At 36.2% G+C, this 16,433-nt stretch overlaps 1 protein-coding gene across 1 annotated transcript; it reads left to right on the plus strand.

Moving 5' to 3' along the window:
• Nucleotides 1-6: 6 nt before the first annotated feature.
• Rfxap (regulatory factor X associated protein) lies at nucleotides 7-15,742 on the plus strand. The gene is made up of 5 exons (XM_047554282.1): nucleotides 7-60; nucleotides 9,641-10,564; nucleotides 12,652-12,759; nucleotides 14,315-14,503; nucleotides 15,460-15,742. The coding sequence occupies exons 1-4, from the start codon at nucleotides 7-9 to the stop codon at nucleotides 14,423-14,425; spliced, it is 1,197 nt and encodes a 398-aa protein (XP_047410238.1). The 3' UTR covers nucleotides 14,426-14,503; nucleotides 15,460-15,742.
• Nucleotides 15,743-16,433: the final 691 nt, after the last annotated feature.

A 16,433-nucleotide genomic window follows, 5' to 3' on the forward strand; every position in this document is an offset into this window, starting at 1 on the left:
CACAGCATGGGCATCAGTCGCCTGGATTCAAACAGCTGCAGGAGGGAGGTGTGCTACCTGGTGCAGGCTTCTCCACATGGGTTCCACTCAGGAGTGCCTCTGGATCCATGGACATCAGGAGTCTCCCTGCCCCCACCTGCAAGAGACATCAGAGACTGTGTTCCCTAGGACACTTCGCCCTGCACTGTCTTCTCTGTCCTATCTCCCATGCTTCTGGGATGGAAGAGATGTTTCTCACGAATTGTAAAATAAAATTGATGTTCCAAAGGATTCTTTTTAAGGCTGATTAGACAAAAGAAGGGAGGTCTCAGGGTAGGGCAGGAGCCCACCAGTCATCCTCTTCAAGGTATGGCCTACTGTGCCTCCCTCTCCTGTTCAGTTTAGAGACTCGCTCACCTTGAGTTAGTGTTATTGGGGACAAAATTGGAAATGTTGCATTCACTTTTGTACCATCATAAAGTCAAAAATCTTTGACTATGTTTGAGATAGTTTGTTTATATTTAAATTTCAGGCAAGAGATTAGAGGTTATTTAGGTCAACTTCATCACTGCTGAATGATACTAAAGGCCAAAGACCCATTTCTGACTGATATTTAAGAACAGAACCACCCTAGAACCCAAAAGTCCTATGTCTACCCAGGCTCCTTTCTTTATCCTGACTCATTCATTTATTTATAGATACATTCAGGAAATACTTTTGAGGACTTACTTTGTGCTAAGCACTAGATAGTAATACTTGTTGCTATTATTAATTGTAGCTGAAATCATAAAATAATCCAAATGTCTATAAAATAATATCCAAATTCAATACAGTAATATTCAGCAACAAGGAATTTACACAAACAATGAAATAAATTAACCTCAAAAAATCATGCAATATGAAATAAACCAGGTATAAATAACATGATTACTACATTGATATGAAATGTTCACAAAGAACAAATCTATAGAGACATAAAGTAGAAATGTGATTTTGTAAGGCTGCAAGTGGGAACAAGGATTGACTGAGAATAGATCAAAGGCTATTTTGTGGGGTGATGGATATGTTCTAAAACTTTTTGTAATAATGGTTGTGCAACTCTAGAATTACTGAGTCTTTTTACATTTACAATTTGCGGACTTTTTGGTGTGTATCTTATAAACCTATTTAAAAAACAGTAGGTTTGCTTGGGAGACTGAGGTAGGAGGATCATAAGCTCAAAACCAGCAACTTAGCAAGGTTCTAAGCAACTTTGAGAGACCCTGTTTCAAAATAAAAAAAAGTAATGGGGATGTGGCACAGAGGTTAAGAGCCTCTGGGTTAAACGCCTGCTACCAAAATATAAATAAAATAAAATAAAAAATAAAACATAATAGGTTTAAACAAAATTGACAAACTCTTAGATTAAGAAAAAAAGACTGAAATAAAACCAGTGATGAAAAAGCAGACATTATGTGATAGTCACAGGGACAAAAAACACCAAAAAAGAATAAAGTTAATTTTGGCTCAGTTTCAGAGGTTTAGTCCATAATGGGTGACCCCACAGCTCTGGGCCCAAGGTGAAGCAGAACATCAAAGCAGAAGGGGGTAGCACAGGAAATCTCCTTGACTCATGGCAGCCAGGAAGCAGAGAGCAAGACCAAGGTGCCAAGGGCAAAATATAAACCCTAAAGGCAAACCCCACTGACCTTCTTCCTCCAACCATATCCTACCCACCTATAGTTACAACCCACTACGGTAGTCCATTTCAAATTATTAATCAATTGAATGGATTAATCTACTAATTAGGTTACAGCTCTCATAACCTAATTTCACAGCTGAGCATTTCTACCTTCCCTAATATGAGCTTTTTAGGAGGACACCTCATCTCCAAACCATAACACATTACAACTGATAATGGAAGTACTATTGTAATGAAGTAATCCTTTGTTACAATATAAATACAAAGGATTATTATAGATTATGAACAACTCTACATGTTATGAACAACTCTATGACAAGAAATTTAATAAACTAGAAAAAGGACACATTTCTTTGCATTATAAATTCCATGTACCTACACCCTAATGTGACTTGCTGTTTCTTACAAAACCACTATTGGTTTTATAATTATTTTATCAGTAATAGTGTGACAAGCTCAAACTACAAAAAAAAAAGTTTGATTTCTGTCCAATTTAACACATGGAGTCACACAATTGACAAATGAGTATACTTTTGACATAAATATCCACTGATATTTTCATTTACTTAAGGAGTAAAAAAAAATTATATTTCAATGATGTAAACTACTTCTTTGTTTAATTGAGTGATAGTTTTCAAATACTGAAAGAATCGTTTCTTATTAGATTTTGGTCACTGTGAAAAAATACACAAATTAAACAACTTGAAGAAGGAAAGGTTTATTTTGGCTTCAGAAGTTTTGGTCCATTGTCAGTTAGCCTTCTTGCTTTGGGCCTGTAGCAGCACATATATTATGATGGAGCACGTGGCAGAGGAGGCTGCTTACCCAATAGCAACAAAGAAACAAAAAGCCAAACAGGCAGGAAAGGGCAGGGATCTCAATATCCCCTTGGGGTACACCCACGATGACTTAACTTCCTTCCCTAGGCCCCACCCACTAAAGCTTCCACCACCTCCCAATAGTGCTGCGCTGAGGACCAAGCCTTCCACACCTGGTGGGGTAAGGGGAGGTATTCCAGATCCTAACTATAGCAGTTCCCCAGCTTGGAGGGGCTGTTAACAATGTAACAGCCTAAGACATGACATATTTTAAGTTTAATCTTCATCAACATTTTAATTCTCACTGTATTTTTTTCCCTCTCATCACTTCTCTTAAGTCGAGATAATAAGCAATAAGTCAAAGCTTGTTTTGCACCATTTAAAAATTTTCATGGAGTAAATAGTCCCATCATGGCTGATTTCAAGGGATCAACATGGCATCACTGAAAGCAAAGTTGGAAAGAGATGTGTAAACGGATACAATAAATGATCTCAAGAGCATAAATAATGGTAAAATGGACTAAAATAAAAAGTGATTAGTATTGAGTTTTTAATCTTTGTTTTTCATACAATTTAAGTTTGTGTGATTTTATTTTTAATAATGATGATATTTAACTTTATGACTCATTAAATTTCTGGACTAACTCCAGCAGGCTACTGACTGTCCTATTTTACCAATGAGAAAACTGAAATTCAAAGAGACTATTAATAACTTCCTGTGGTCTCAAAGAACAGTGTCACTAAGTTGTCTAATTTCAAACCTCTTCCTTAACACTGTTACTGGTGATTTACCCACAAACACCCTAACATCTTCATGTGAATGGATTTATCATTTATTGTATGGTCATTACCTTATTTTCCACTAGGTAACATGAGAAACCCAACTAGACCAAGAGAAATGAATAAATGGAAAAAGAAGATCTATCTACTTATGCTTTGTTAAAATTACAGCAGGATCGTTCCCTACTGGTATTTGGTTAAGAAAGAGACCAATAATTGCTCAGGAACTAGTGGAAAGGATAGTTAAAAAAAAAAAAATCACTTGATGTTTCTTTCCGTACATTTTCATTGTATTTAATGAAAATGTTAAGAACACATGAAGGACACTGTTCAATTGTGACCTGATGGTTCATAGACAATTATACATACTCAGACCTATTTTTTGTTTGTTTGTTTGGTTTGGTTTGGTTGGGTTGGGTTTTTTGTTTATTTGTTTCTCATTCCTAACATTTTTTAAGGCAGTTCTTTCTGGTACATCAACAGTTTGAGGACTCAGATGTTTAATTAGAATATAGGAGTTTTGTTCTTGTACTCTTTTACTTTTATTTTTACTGTTAATTTTTAAATTTTTATCCTATACACCTTTTTCTTTCACCTGTTTCCCTGGATCCTCTTTCCCTCCTTTCCTCTACTAATAGCCAACCTTTACTGATCTATCACTCAACCTCTATTTTCTTCTTCTATTTTCCTTCCCCTTCCCTCACAAACATTGTTTCCTACATTACTTGTTTTCTATCTCTGTTCACAACTTAAAATTGTAAATCTGTACATAAACCTACTGTATTGACTGTGGGCAATAACTGAACATATGATATCTGTTTATTGTGACAATTAACAGAGTAGATACCTAAGCAGGAACTATTTGGTTGGATGCTATAACTATTTGCTTTGGTTGTTGTTATTATCTGTCTCCCCCTAAACTGTGAGGTTACTTGAAACCTTCAGAGTCCCTATAAATCCACAGGGTAGAAATTATACTGCCTCAAAACCATACTGTCAGATAGGTAGACACACAAACAACATGAAAAAGCAAGGGAACAAATCACCTCAAACAAACCAATATAATTCATAATAGAATCTATTGACACCACAGTGGAAGAAATGACAGAGAAGGAGTTTAGACTATTCATAAGTTGATCTGTGAGGTAAAAGATGATGTAAGGGAGGAAATACAGGAAGCAAAAGATCCAAGAAAGAAATGGAGATTCTGAAAAAAAAAAAAAAAAGCAGGAATCCTCAAAATGAAGGAACCAATAAACCAATTAAAAATTCATTGGAAGGTATTACCAACAAGTCTAGAACAACTGGAAGACAGATTTTCAGATAATGAAGACAAATTATATAACCTAGAAAATAAACCTGACCACAGAGATAAAATGTTAAAAGAACATGAAAAAAAACTTCCAAAAAATATGGGATACCATGAAAAGACCAAACTTAAGATTTATCAGGATGAACAAAGGTTCACAGATACAAATTGAAGGAATGCACAATGTTTTCAATGAAATAATATCTGGAAATTTCCCAAACCTTAAGAATGAAATGGAAAACCAAATACAGGAAGCTTACAGGACCCCAAATATAAAAAAATTACAACAGACCCACACCAAAGCAAATTGTTATGAAAATGCCCAACATATAAAATTATAGAATTCTAAAGGCTGCCAGAGAAAAACAAGAAATTATTCTCAGAGGGAGAATAACCAATCTGGATCTCAGCTGGTTTCTCAACCCAGACCCGTAAGCCTAGGAATTCATGGAGTAACAACATATACCAAGCACTGAAAGAAAATGGATGTCAACCAATAATACTATACCCTGCAAACTTAAGCTTCAGATTTGAAGATGAAATAAAAACATTCTATGATAAACAAAAGTTAAAAGAAATCACAACTAAAATCCTGAACTACAGTCGGGCATGGTGGCCCAGGCCTGGAATTCTAGTGGTTCGGGAGGCTGAGTCAGGAGGATTGTGAGTTCAAAACCAGCCTCAGCAAAAGCAAGGCACTAAGGAATTCAGTGAGACCCTGTTTCTAAAAATATACAGAAAAGGGCTGAGGATGTGACTCAGCGGTTGAGTACCCCTGAGTTCAATCCCTGGTTAAAAAAAGAAAGAAAGAAAGAAAGAAAAATCCTGTACTACAGAACATTCTCAGCAAAATATTTCATGAAGAAGAAATGAAATATAAAAGTGGAAACCAGCAAAGGGAAGAACAACACTAAAGGAATAGTCAAAGGAGAAACTAATTCAAATTTAAAAAGAGAAACAAAGCAAAATGACAGGGAATAAAATTCACTTCTCAATAATAACACTGAATGTCAATGGTCTAAACTCATCAATTAAAACAGATAAACTGGCAGATTGGATTAAAAAACAAGAGCCAATAATATTCTATCTCCAAGAGATTCACTTCACAGGCAAACATAGAAGGTAAAAGGAAGGGGAAAAAAAAACATATCACTCACATGGACTGTGTAAATAAGCAGGAGTTTCCATTCTCATATCAGATAAAGTGGTCTTCAAACCAGTTAGTCAGAAGGGATAAAGAAGTGGACTTCAAGCCACAGTCAGAAAGGATAAAGAAGGACACTTCATACTGCTTAAAGGAATCATACATCAACAAGATGTAATGATCATAAATATCCATTCCTCAAACAATGAAACATCTATGTACATGAACAAACCCTTCACAATTTCAAGAATCAAATAGACCACAATGCAATAACAGTAAGTAACTTTTAACACACCTCTCACCACTCAATATATCTTCCAAACAGAAACTTAACACAGAAGCTACAGAACTAAAGAATACAATTAACAATTTAGACTTAACAGACATATATAAAATATATAAAATATTCCATCCATCAATAACCAAATACACTTTCTTCTCATTGGGGCATCCTTCTCTAAATTAGAACATATCCCCAAAGCAACTCTTAGCAAATAGAAAAAAATAGAAATAGTACCTTGGATTTTATCCAATCATAATAGAATGAAATTAGAAATCAACAATAAAATAAAAAATAGAAGCTGCTCTAACACCTGGAGACTAAATAATATGCTATTGAATGACCAACGGATAGCTAAGAAATCAGGGATGAAATTTAAAAAGATACTTAAAGATAGATGAGAACAGCAACACAATTTATCAAAATCTCTGGGACACTATGAAGGTGGCTCAAAGAGGAAAGTTCATTGTATTGAGCACATTCTTTAAAAAAAATAGAAAGTCACATCTCAAAGCCCTAGAAAAAGAAGAACAAATCAACACCAAAAACAGTATAAGATAGGAAATAATTAAAATCATAGCTGAAATTAATGAAATTGAAACAAGGAAAAAAAACAAATTGATGAAACAAAAAGTTAGTTATTTGAAAAAATAAATAAAATTGACAAACCCTAAGCCAAGCTAATGAAGAGAAAGTGAGAAATGTCAAATTACTAAAATTTGTGATGAAAAGAAAATATCACCATGGACACCAGTGAAATACAGAAGATAATCAGAAACTACTTTGAAAATCTACATGCCAATAAAATAAAATCATGAAGACATTGACAAATTTCTAGAGACATATGACCTACCTGAATTGAATTAGGAAGACACAGAAAAATTTAAACAGATCAATTTCAAATAATGAAATTGAAGACATCACCAAAAACCTTCCAGCAAAGAAAAGCCCAGGACCAGATGGCTTCTCAGCCAAATTCTATAAGACTTTCAAAGAAGAACTCCTTTTCTATTTCATGGAATAGAACCCTTCTAAACTCATTTTATGAAGCTAATGTCACACTGATACCAAAACCAGACAAAGACACATCAAGGAAAGAAAACTTCAAACCACTATCTCTGATGAACATAGATGGGAAAATTCTTAATAAAATATTGGCAAATCACATACAAAAACATATAAAAAAGATAGTGTACCATGATCAAGTGGGCTTCATTTCAGGGATGTAAGGTTGGTTCAACATATGGAAATCAATAATTGTAATTCATCAATAGACTTAAGGCCAAGAATCACATGATTATCTCAATAGATGCAGAAAAAGCATTTGACAAAATTCAGCACAGATTCATGCTCAAAACACTAGAAAAACTAAGGATAGTAGGAACATTGTAAAAACTATCTATGCTAAATCCAAGACCACCATCATTCTAAGTGGAGAAAAACTGAAAGCATTCCCTCTAAAAACTGGAACAAGATATGGATGCCCTCTTTCACCACTTCTATTCAACACAGTCCTGGAAACTCTAGCCAGAGCAACAAGACAGAAGAAAGAAATTAAAGGGATACAAATAGGAAAAGAAGAGCTCAAACTATCCCTAATTGCTGATGACATGATTCTACAATTAGGAGACTCAAAAAATTCCACCAGATAGCTTCTAGAACTCATAAATGAATTCAGGAAAGTAGCAGGATATAAAATTAACACCCCAAAATCAGTTGTGTTCCTATACACCAATGAAGAATCAGCTGAAAGAGAAATTAGGAAAACTATCCCATTCACAATAGACTTAAAAAATAGTTGGGAATCAATCTAAAAGAAAAGGTGAAACACCCCTACAATGAAAACTACAGAACACTAAAGAAAGAAATTGAAGAAGACCTTAGAAGCTGGAAAGACCACCCATTGTGTTGGATAGGCAGAATTAATATTGTCAAAAGGGCCATAATAGCAAAAGTGCTATACAGATTTAATGCAATTCCTATTAAAATTCCAAAGATGTTCTTCATAGAAATAGAAAAGGCAGCCATGAAATTCACTTGGAAAAATAAGAGGTCCAGAACAGCCAAAGCAATACTTAGTAAGAAAAGTGATCACAATACCAAACCTTAAATTATATGACAGAGCTATAGTAACAAAAAATATTACGGCTGGTGTCATAGCTCAGTGGTAGAGCACATCCCTAGCACACGTGAGGCACTGGGTTCAATCCTCAGCACCACGTAAAAATAAATAAAATAAGGTTTAAACATATATGTGTGTATATATACATTTATATATGTATATATTTAAATGTTCTACATCTCTAAGAATTGGAGAAATGCAAATCAAAACTACATTGAGATTTCATCTCATCCCAGTCAGAATGTCAATTATCAAGAATGTAAAAAACAATAAATGTTGGCAAGGATGTGGGGGAAAAGATTCACTTATACATTGCTGATGGGATTGCAAATTGGTACAACCACTCTGGAAAGTAGTATGACATTCCTTAGAAAACTTACAATGGAACCACCATTTGACCCTGTTATTCCACTCTTCAGTTTATACCCAAAGGACTTAAAATTACCATACTATATTGACACAGCCACATCAGTGTTTATAGCAGCTCAATTCACAATAGCTATACTATGGAACAAATCTAGATGCCCTTCAACAGATAAATGGATAAAGAAAATGTGGTATACATACACAATGGAATATTACTCAGCCATAAAGAAAAATGAAATTATGACATTTGCAAATAAATAGATGGAACTGGAGATTTATCATGCTAAGTGAAATAAGCCAATTCCAAAAAAACCAAAGACCAAATGTTCTCTCTGATATGTGGATGCTAACCACAAGGGAGTGGAAGATTAGTAGTTCACTGGACTAGACAAAGGGGAATGAAAGGAAGGGAGGAGGAATGGGACTAGGAAAGACTGTAGAATGAATCAGACATATCTTCCCTATCCTTATATATAAACACACAACCAATGCAACTCCACATCATGGATAACCACAATAATGGGATCCTAACTGCAACAAATTAATACTTATTCTATGTATGTATAATATTTCAAAATATACTCTGTCATGTAAAAAAATTTATATATTAAAAAAATGTGTGTGTGTGTGTGTATACTTCCATCACTGGCCAGAAAGTAGGGATACACCTGCAGGGAGCAGCAGCAGAATAAACCTCAAAGAAGAGGTAGAGACAAACTCACACTTCCTCATTTTAACCCAAGCATGGGATGTAGTACCTTCCAACAGGACCAGAGCGGGGCACAGGAACAATTCTTTTAAGAAAAACAATCTGTTCAATAAGTATGATTTATAAAAAACACAGCAAAAAGAAATATGGTAGAGAATTCAGAGTGAGAAAGATGAATATATTACAGCTCTTGCCCTGGAGGAGATAAACATGGATGCAGAAAATTGCAATAAACAGCACTCATTCCATAACAAAGATGTGTGCAAAATGTAATGTGGAACATGGAAGGGTTTGGAAATTAATCCAACTGGGAAACAAACAAAAGCCCGCTTAGAAAGTGTCTTAATTTACACAATGGAATTCCAACACAAAAGCACTTTGAAACGTTCTAAACAGAGTAGGTTCAGGCAAAAAGCGTACTCTTGCCATACTTGATCCGGCTTCAATGGCAGCACCAGCACCTGCGCAGCTGTTTCGGCGTCTCCCGCCGGACACCATGGGGTTTAGCCGCACATGCGCAGTCAGTCTGGTCGGGACGCCGCTCGGCCCCGCCCTCACAGACGTCGAGTTCCGAGAGCCTCTGGCGTAGGGACGCTCACGCGCGGAGTACTGCGCAGGCGCACTCAGGGTCCCTTAGCAGACCTAGCGCCTTTTCCTCTCGCCCGAGTGGCTTCTGGTTTGCCAAGTGCTGTTGGGCCCGGCAGGTGCTGAAAATCTGGGGTCGTGGACCCCGGCCAAGACTCAGCAGCACGGAGGTGCCGGGTGTCGCCGAGGGCGCAGGGCCGGGCTCCGCAGGCGGCGTGCCCTGCCCAGCGGCCCCCGCCCCTGCTGCAGCCGCGGCCCTGGCTGCAGCCCCGGTCGCGGCCCCAGCTTCTCAGTTCACCCTGCTGGTGATGCACCCCTGTGGCGGGCAGGACGAGGCCTCTGCGGAAGGCGTCTTGCGGCAGGCCCCGCTCCCGGCGGGCAGCCTCGGGCTGGGACAGCAGGTTGGGTACCCATGTGAAGTGGCAGGGGATGCCGAGGAGGACGCAGGGGAGGATGAAGCGGACCTGTTGGACACTTCGGACCCCCCAGGGGGAGGCGAGAGCACAGCCAGCTTGGAGGATCTGGAGGACGAGGAGACACATTCAGGGGGCGAGGGCGGCAGCGGGGGAGCCCGGAGACGGGGCAATGGCGGGGGCAGCATGAGCAAGACCTGCACCTATGAGGGCTGCAACGAGACCACGAGCCAGGTGGCCAAACAGCGGAAGCCGTGGATGTGCAAGAAGCACCGCAACAAGATGTACAAGGACAAGTACAAAAAGAAGAAGAGCGACCAGGCCCTGAATTGTGGTGGGGCCGCCTCATCTGGCAACACGGGCAACGTCAAACTGGAGGTATTGCACCTTGCTGGGGCCCTGGGGAATGGGAGATGGAAGAAAAATCCGCAGTCCTGCCGAAAACCCCATTTCCAGAACCTGCCCACCTATTCCGGAATGGTCCGGGTTGCATTCACATCATTTTCCGTGTGGTGCCACCCTTTTAAATTATGGTTTTGGGGATTTCAACATTTGGGATTCTGACTGTTCAGAATTGCTATTGTGGAGATTTTAAACATTAGAGAACTTAGACTTAAGTGATTTTGATCTCTTGGAAGTTCAACACTTGGAATTATGACATTTGGGTTTGTATCTTTTGGAATTGTGCTCAGCACTTACTAGAGGGAAGAGGATTCCTTTGATAATCTGATAAAACCTAATGAAGACTGTTCTCATTAAAAAAGAACATATACAGGTGTTTAATGTTGCATAAAATTCATAGGGCTCAGGATCCGTGTAGATCTTAACCCACCTCAGTCCATATTCTTGTAAATAATATATTTTACCAGATCTTGGATTAAAGAATTTATGCAAACAAGCATCTTAGTACAGAATGGAAGTTAGTAAAAGGAATCAGTTTTGTCCCTGGTATGTTCCACAGGTACCCATACACTTCAGAATTCTTTACAGAGAGAAGATAATACTCCTCTTCAAGGAAGTATTTTACCTGTGGCTACTTTTGTTTCTTTTTGTTTTGAACTACTAGCATTTACATCTAATGCTGGGGAAATGTATAAAGGACAAATAGATAGTAAATTAGCATCTCCCTTTCCATACCCCCAAAAGAACTTTAGTAATTTCTCTGTTTTAAAATAATTTGCAAGGGTTCTGGGTTTTTTGTTGTTGTTGTTGTTGTTGTTTAGGGAGGAGAAATTAATTACTGTAATTCTGTGCCATTTGTCTTTTATTGTGTGACACCCAGTTTTGAGGACATTGTAAGAGCTTTAAGTCTTTATCTTTGTTGAACTGAGTATAAAGAAAATAACAGTGCCATTTAGAATATAATAAAGGCCACCATGGTACTGCTATAGTAGTTTAAGGTGGAATAGATGGTTGAAGGCCGAGATTACTCTGGAAAGGCTTTATAGAGGAACTGTGGATAAGCCAGAAAGGATGGCTGTTTCTTCTGTGCTGGGCTCTAAGTGGAGTCTTACAATGCTTCATCAGTGAGGTGGGTTCTGTGTCTTACAAAGGTGGAAACTGAGTCACATGAAGGGTAAGTAATTTGGCCTAGGTCACACAGCCAGCAAGTACTCAAACACAAGCAGTCTGATTCTAGAGCTTCACTTTTACTCCCAGACTACATTGCTTCCCTAGAATTCTGGTGGATAAAAGGAGAGTCAGAATGCTTCAGTTAACTGGTACGGTATCTTGTTAGGCTAGGAAAATTGTTAAGTATTTTAGATTCTTTAAGGTAACTAGGAGTACATATTTGATAGTAAGTACTACTGATGTAGTGTACTGATGTTGGTGTCTAAGGGTAATGGTATCATTATAGGACTTACCTGTTTTATTTATATCAGTGGCAAGAGACTGTTTATGCCAGTGCTAATGTTTTCAAACCAGTTTATTGTTTTTTCCCCAGTGACTTCTACTAAATTCTGAAAGCCGTTTATCATTTGCTTGTTTAAGCAATGTTTTACTGCCTCACCCTTGTTTTGGTTATGAATTGGACTAAAAACTGTCAGAGTGTCTCATTAGCAATATAAAAATGGCCTCTGAGTTCATATATTTTATTCAAAGACAGGCAGACCCTGTATTTTGGCCCAGATAGCTCACGCGAGAAGAATGTTCAATTCCACTTAGCATTTTTTATAATATTGAAGATAGTTCCCAAGTAACTTGTCACCCTCCCACCCAGACCTTTGCCCCTTCAACATGCAAAAGAATTCAGGTGGAAATCCTGGAGGGGGAAGGACTGAGGAGATATAAAATTAACTTCCATAGCACCTTTTCTATGACTTAATTCCAATTGCACAGGAACTGGGCAAAAGGAAAAGAGGCAAAGAAGCAAAAATCAGTTTATCACATCTCTGAAATGCTTATCATTGTGGATTACTATTCTGTTAACTATTAACATCATTTGTTTTTATCATTTATCCCAGGAGAGTCCAGACAATATACTTTCCATTGTCAAACAAAGAACAGGATCTTTTGGGGATCGTCCTGCAAGACCTACTCTTTTAGAACAAGTGTTAAATCAGAAAAGACTGGTAAGAATCAGCTTGTATAGTAGTTACAAATTTATTAATGAAAGTTGTTTTGTAAGTGGAACTGTTTCAGTTTTTGAGATTTTAAAAACTTGTTAACCAGCCACCAAAATTGTATTTTGCCTCTTGTCAGCACACACTGGAATCTCATAGATCCTGTTAGAACTGTAAGAGGAGGAATAGCTTTAATCCTGTTTCTTCAGTGTCCAAATTAGAATATCTGAGAAAGATAGGATTCTAAAACAGACTTCTTGTTTTCTGAGGTTTGTGGAATAATACTTTAATGTTGAAATATGATTAAACCAATATTTAATAAGTATCTATTACAGATTTGATAGAAGGAATCAGAAGTAAATCAGTAAAGGAGCAAGTGTTCACTAATTATTGGAATAATTAGTAATTTAAGGTCATAAAAGAACTTAACATATGAACTGTACACCAAATTCCTGATAGTCTTAAATTTTTTAGAAAATAAAATTGGAATTTTATCTCAAAAATTTGGAATTAGATTTTTCTGTTTTAAAAGACAGAATAACAAAGAAGAGATTATAAATTTGACCCATAAAAGTGAATACTGTAGTCAAAAATGGTAAAAATCAAAATGCAAAGTAACAGAGAAAAAAATGATTGCCACAAATATAAAAGTCTGTGGTTAATATGGTTGATATCTTTTGAGATGGTGTTGTTACTGTGTTACCCTGGCTGGTCTCAAACGCCTGAACTCAGGCTCAAGCAGTCCTCCTGTCTCAGCCTCCCAAGTAGCTGGGATTATAGTCATACCCCACCATGCCTGGCAAAACATTCACGTAATTCAATGAGAAAAAACCTTTGGCCTCAATACACTGCAAAAGATAAAAAACAAAAATATTACCATTAAATGGTATAGAAAAGTAATATCAATAAAGTGATACAGTAGACAATAAGTGAAAAGTATTTAATAATTGGACATAATGATGTTGAAGATTCCATGAAATGGGCACTGACATTCTTTCATCCTGTGTCAGCACAGCAGTTTTACAAACTAGTCAGGTAGCACATATCAGGAGTCTAAAATGGTCATCTGAAGATTTTTGCAGAAAATAAATTCTAAATATGGATGAAGTTAAGCATAAGGAGATTGCCAGAAATGTATTTATCACAAGTAGTAAAATAAAAGTTGAAACAATTTAAATGTCCAAAAGTCTCGTAACAGCTCACTAGATAATTATACATTTACTTAATACAATTTTGGATGGTCCTTACAAATAATTTTTAAATAAATGTATTCAATAGAAAAGTAATATAAAATAATATACAAAATTTGAAAATAAATTTGATAATAGTCCCACATTATATGGTTTCTCTTTTTTAATTTATTGGGGCCAAAATCACATCAAATTTTATTATTAGTTTGCAGCTTAATTACAGTGCATGAACTACACACCTGATACAGGCATGTTTAGTTTTGCAAGCATAGTGTATGTGGTATAGGGACGCATCAGAATAATTCCATAGCATGAATGCAATCTGATCACATAAGAATAACACTCTTAATAATTGTTTTCTTTTTCTCTTTAAGTCATTACTAAGAAGTCCAGAAGTAGTGCAGTTTTTACAGAAACAGCAGCAACTATTAAATCAGCAAGTTTTGGAGCAAAGACAGCAGCAATTTCCAGGAGCATCAATCTGAGGAGACTCACCAGGAACCTCAACATGTTTTTCTCTTACTGTAATAGATGAACATATTTTTATACTAAAGATAATTGGGGTAAGATATGCCAGTAGAATATAAACATTTTCCTATGAATGTATGTGTGCACTTGGGGATAAATAAGTACTGCACTTTTTGCATCTAATCCTTTCAGATGACCATGAGTTTGAAAATATTAGTTTATTTTCCCAGAATAGCATTTAATCAACAATTTTTTAAAAATATGTTCCTCTTCAGTCATTGTTACTGAAGATAATGAAGCCATTTACTTTCTGTGCAAGTCATGAAGTTAACAGATAATAATCTTGGAACATATAACTCTGTAGTTCTTATCAGAAGGTGTTGGACATGTATAAGTATGTTTTTTGGGTTGTTATAGTGGACTTAAACTGCTGGTTTTTAGTGAGTGGGCCAAGAATGCTGAATGTTTTGTAGTGTCTGGATAGTCCCACACAACTAAAAATTATCTCACCAGCAATGCTAATGATGTTTCTCTTAAGAAACACTTAAGATAGCTACTTGTAGTGAGAAGATGTAGTTGGAGCACCTAGAATTGGGTTCTGGTAATAATCTTTCTTTGCAGTTAAGACTGGAGCTGATGGAGAGGTAAGCATTTTTTATACGTATAAGGAAAAGATCATTGGTCATTATTTGTGCAGGAAGGATTCAAGTATGCCAGAATGAATGCATCTCCTAAAGCTGGTTTCTCACTTTTCTGTTATCTGTTAGTGTTGCTCTCCCTTTTAATAGACACTCTTATTTGTTGAATTTATGAATAGTATAATGTATCTCAACCCAACGCCAGGACAAAAAAATCTTAATACTTATTTTTCATTAAAGAAAATGAAAAAAAGATTCTTTTCAAAAAGAAGATTCTAAAAATAATAACATTTCAACATTTCCTCAATGGGTTTTTAATGCTTAACTGTTTTAAGACTGTGTTATTCCTAAGTACTGTCAAAGAATCATTGGGTAATCTGAATACTTTTTTTTTTTTTTGTATTTTCTCCTAGGAAAACTTTGAAAAGGCAAAGCTACCAATAAAAATAACAATTCAAATATCAAGATACCTTAGAATAATAAATGTATATGTCTCAAGATGAACTTGCAAAAATTGGTTAGTTTCTTGTTTTTTTAACTCTGAAATATATATCATGTTAAAGTTAGTCATAGCTGTTCTAAGAAGTACTTATGGGGAGAATGTTTTTCTTCATTTTATGTATGTTTTTTATTTACATATCTGCAGAAACACTTTTGCCAAAATTATTTCATTAAAGTTAAGTTGTTGACCTTTCAGTTGTCTTATTTATTTAGTTGTTTTGTACTAGATGCAGAGGAATGTACTATTTGCTATTGTACTTACACTATTGGGAGCTCTATTGACTCAGAGTGTAAGTTAATTTTTATGGTGGAAAAAAAATCAGCTTATGATTCTTCAGATGAAATAGGAAAGAAAAGTAATAGGCCAGTGAAAGCTGAATGAAAAGGGATGAAATAATGTGGTTATGAGAGCTTTGAGATGATTACTAGTTTTAAACCCTAAAAAAAGTTCATTGAAAGGCTCAGAATCTACCCTAGGATATTTTTTAGAATAAAATAGCTGCTCTTTATGATTTTGAATAAGAATAGGACAATTTTTTTGGTACAATTTAATTATTGCCTATCATGTTAAAAAAATTTTCCCTTTAAAACTTTCAAAGTAATAAAAGTTTTTTTATTGGGGCAAATTTATTTTGTCCCCAGTTTTGTGTTCTTCTGTATACACATGACTTTGACTATGACTTGGCAGCTCCTGCCACCAAGAGACTGAATTTATTTACCTACCCCTTAAATCTAGAGGACTGACCTGTGACTTGTTTTGGCCAAGTTAATTCAGAGTGAATAACAGTGAGCCAACCACAAGTAGACTTCTCAAGGTTTTAAATACTTCCACCTATTTTTTTAGACTTCTACCCAACAACTAGGATAACAAGTCCATCCTGGCCCA

The sequence above is a fragment of the Sciurus carolinensis genome, chromosome 5, assembly GCF_902686445.1.
Source record: "Sciurus carolinensis chromosome 5, mSciCar1.2, whole genome shotgun sequence".
Lineage (NCBI taxonomy): Eukaryota > Metazoa > Chordata > Mammalia > Rodentia > Sciuridae > Sciurus > Sciurus carolinensis.

Coding starts and splice junctions, on each gene's coding strand:
- Rfxap (XM_047554282.1), top strand. CDS start 7: ATGGGCATCAGTCGCCTGGATTCAAACAGCTGCAGGAGGGAGGTGTGC. Junction 61..9,640: donor GGAGGGAGGTGTGCTACCTG/GTGCAGGCTTCT, acceptor CTTCAATGGCAG/CACCAGCACCTGCGCAGCTG. Junction 12,760..14,314: donor TGTTAAATCAGAAAAGACTG/GTAAGAATCAGC, acceptor TTTCTCTTTAAG/TCATTACTAAGAAGTCCAGA.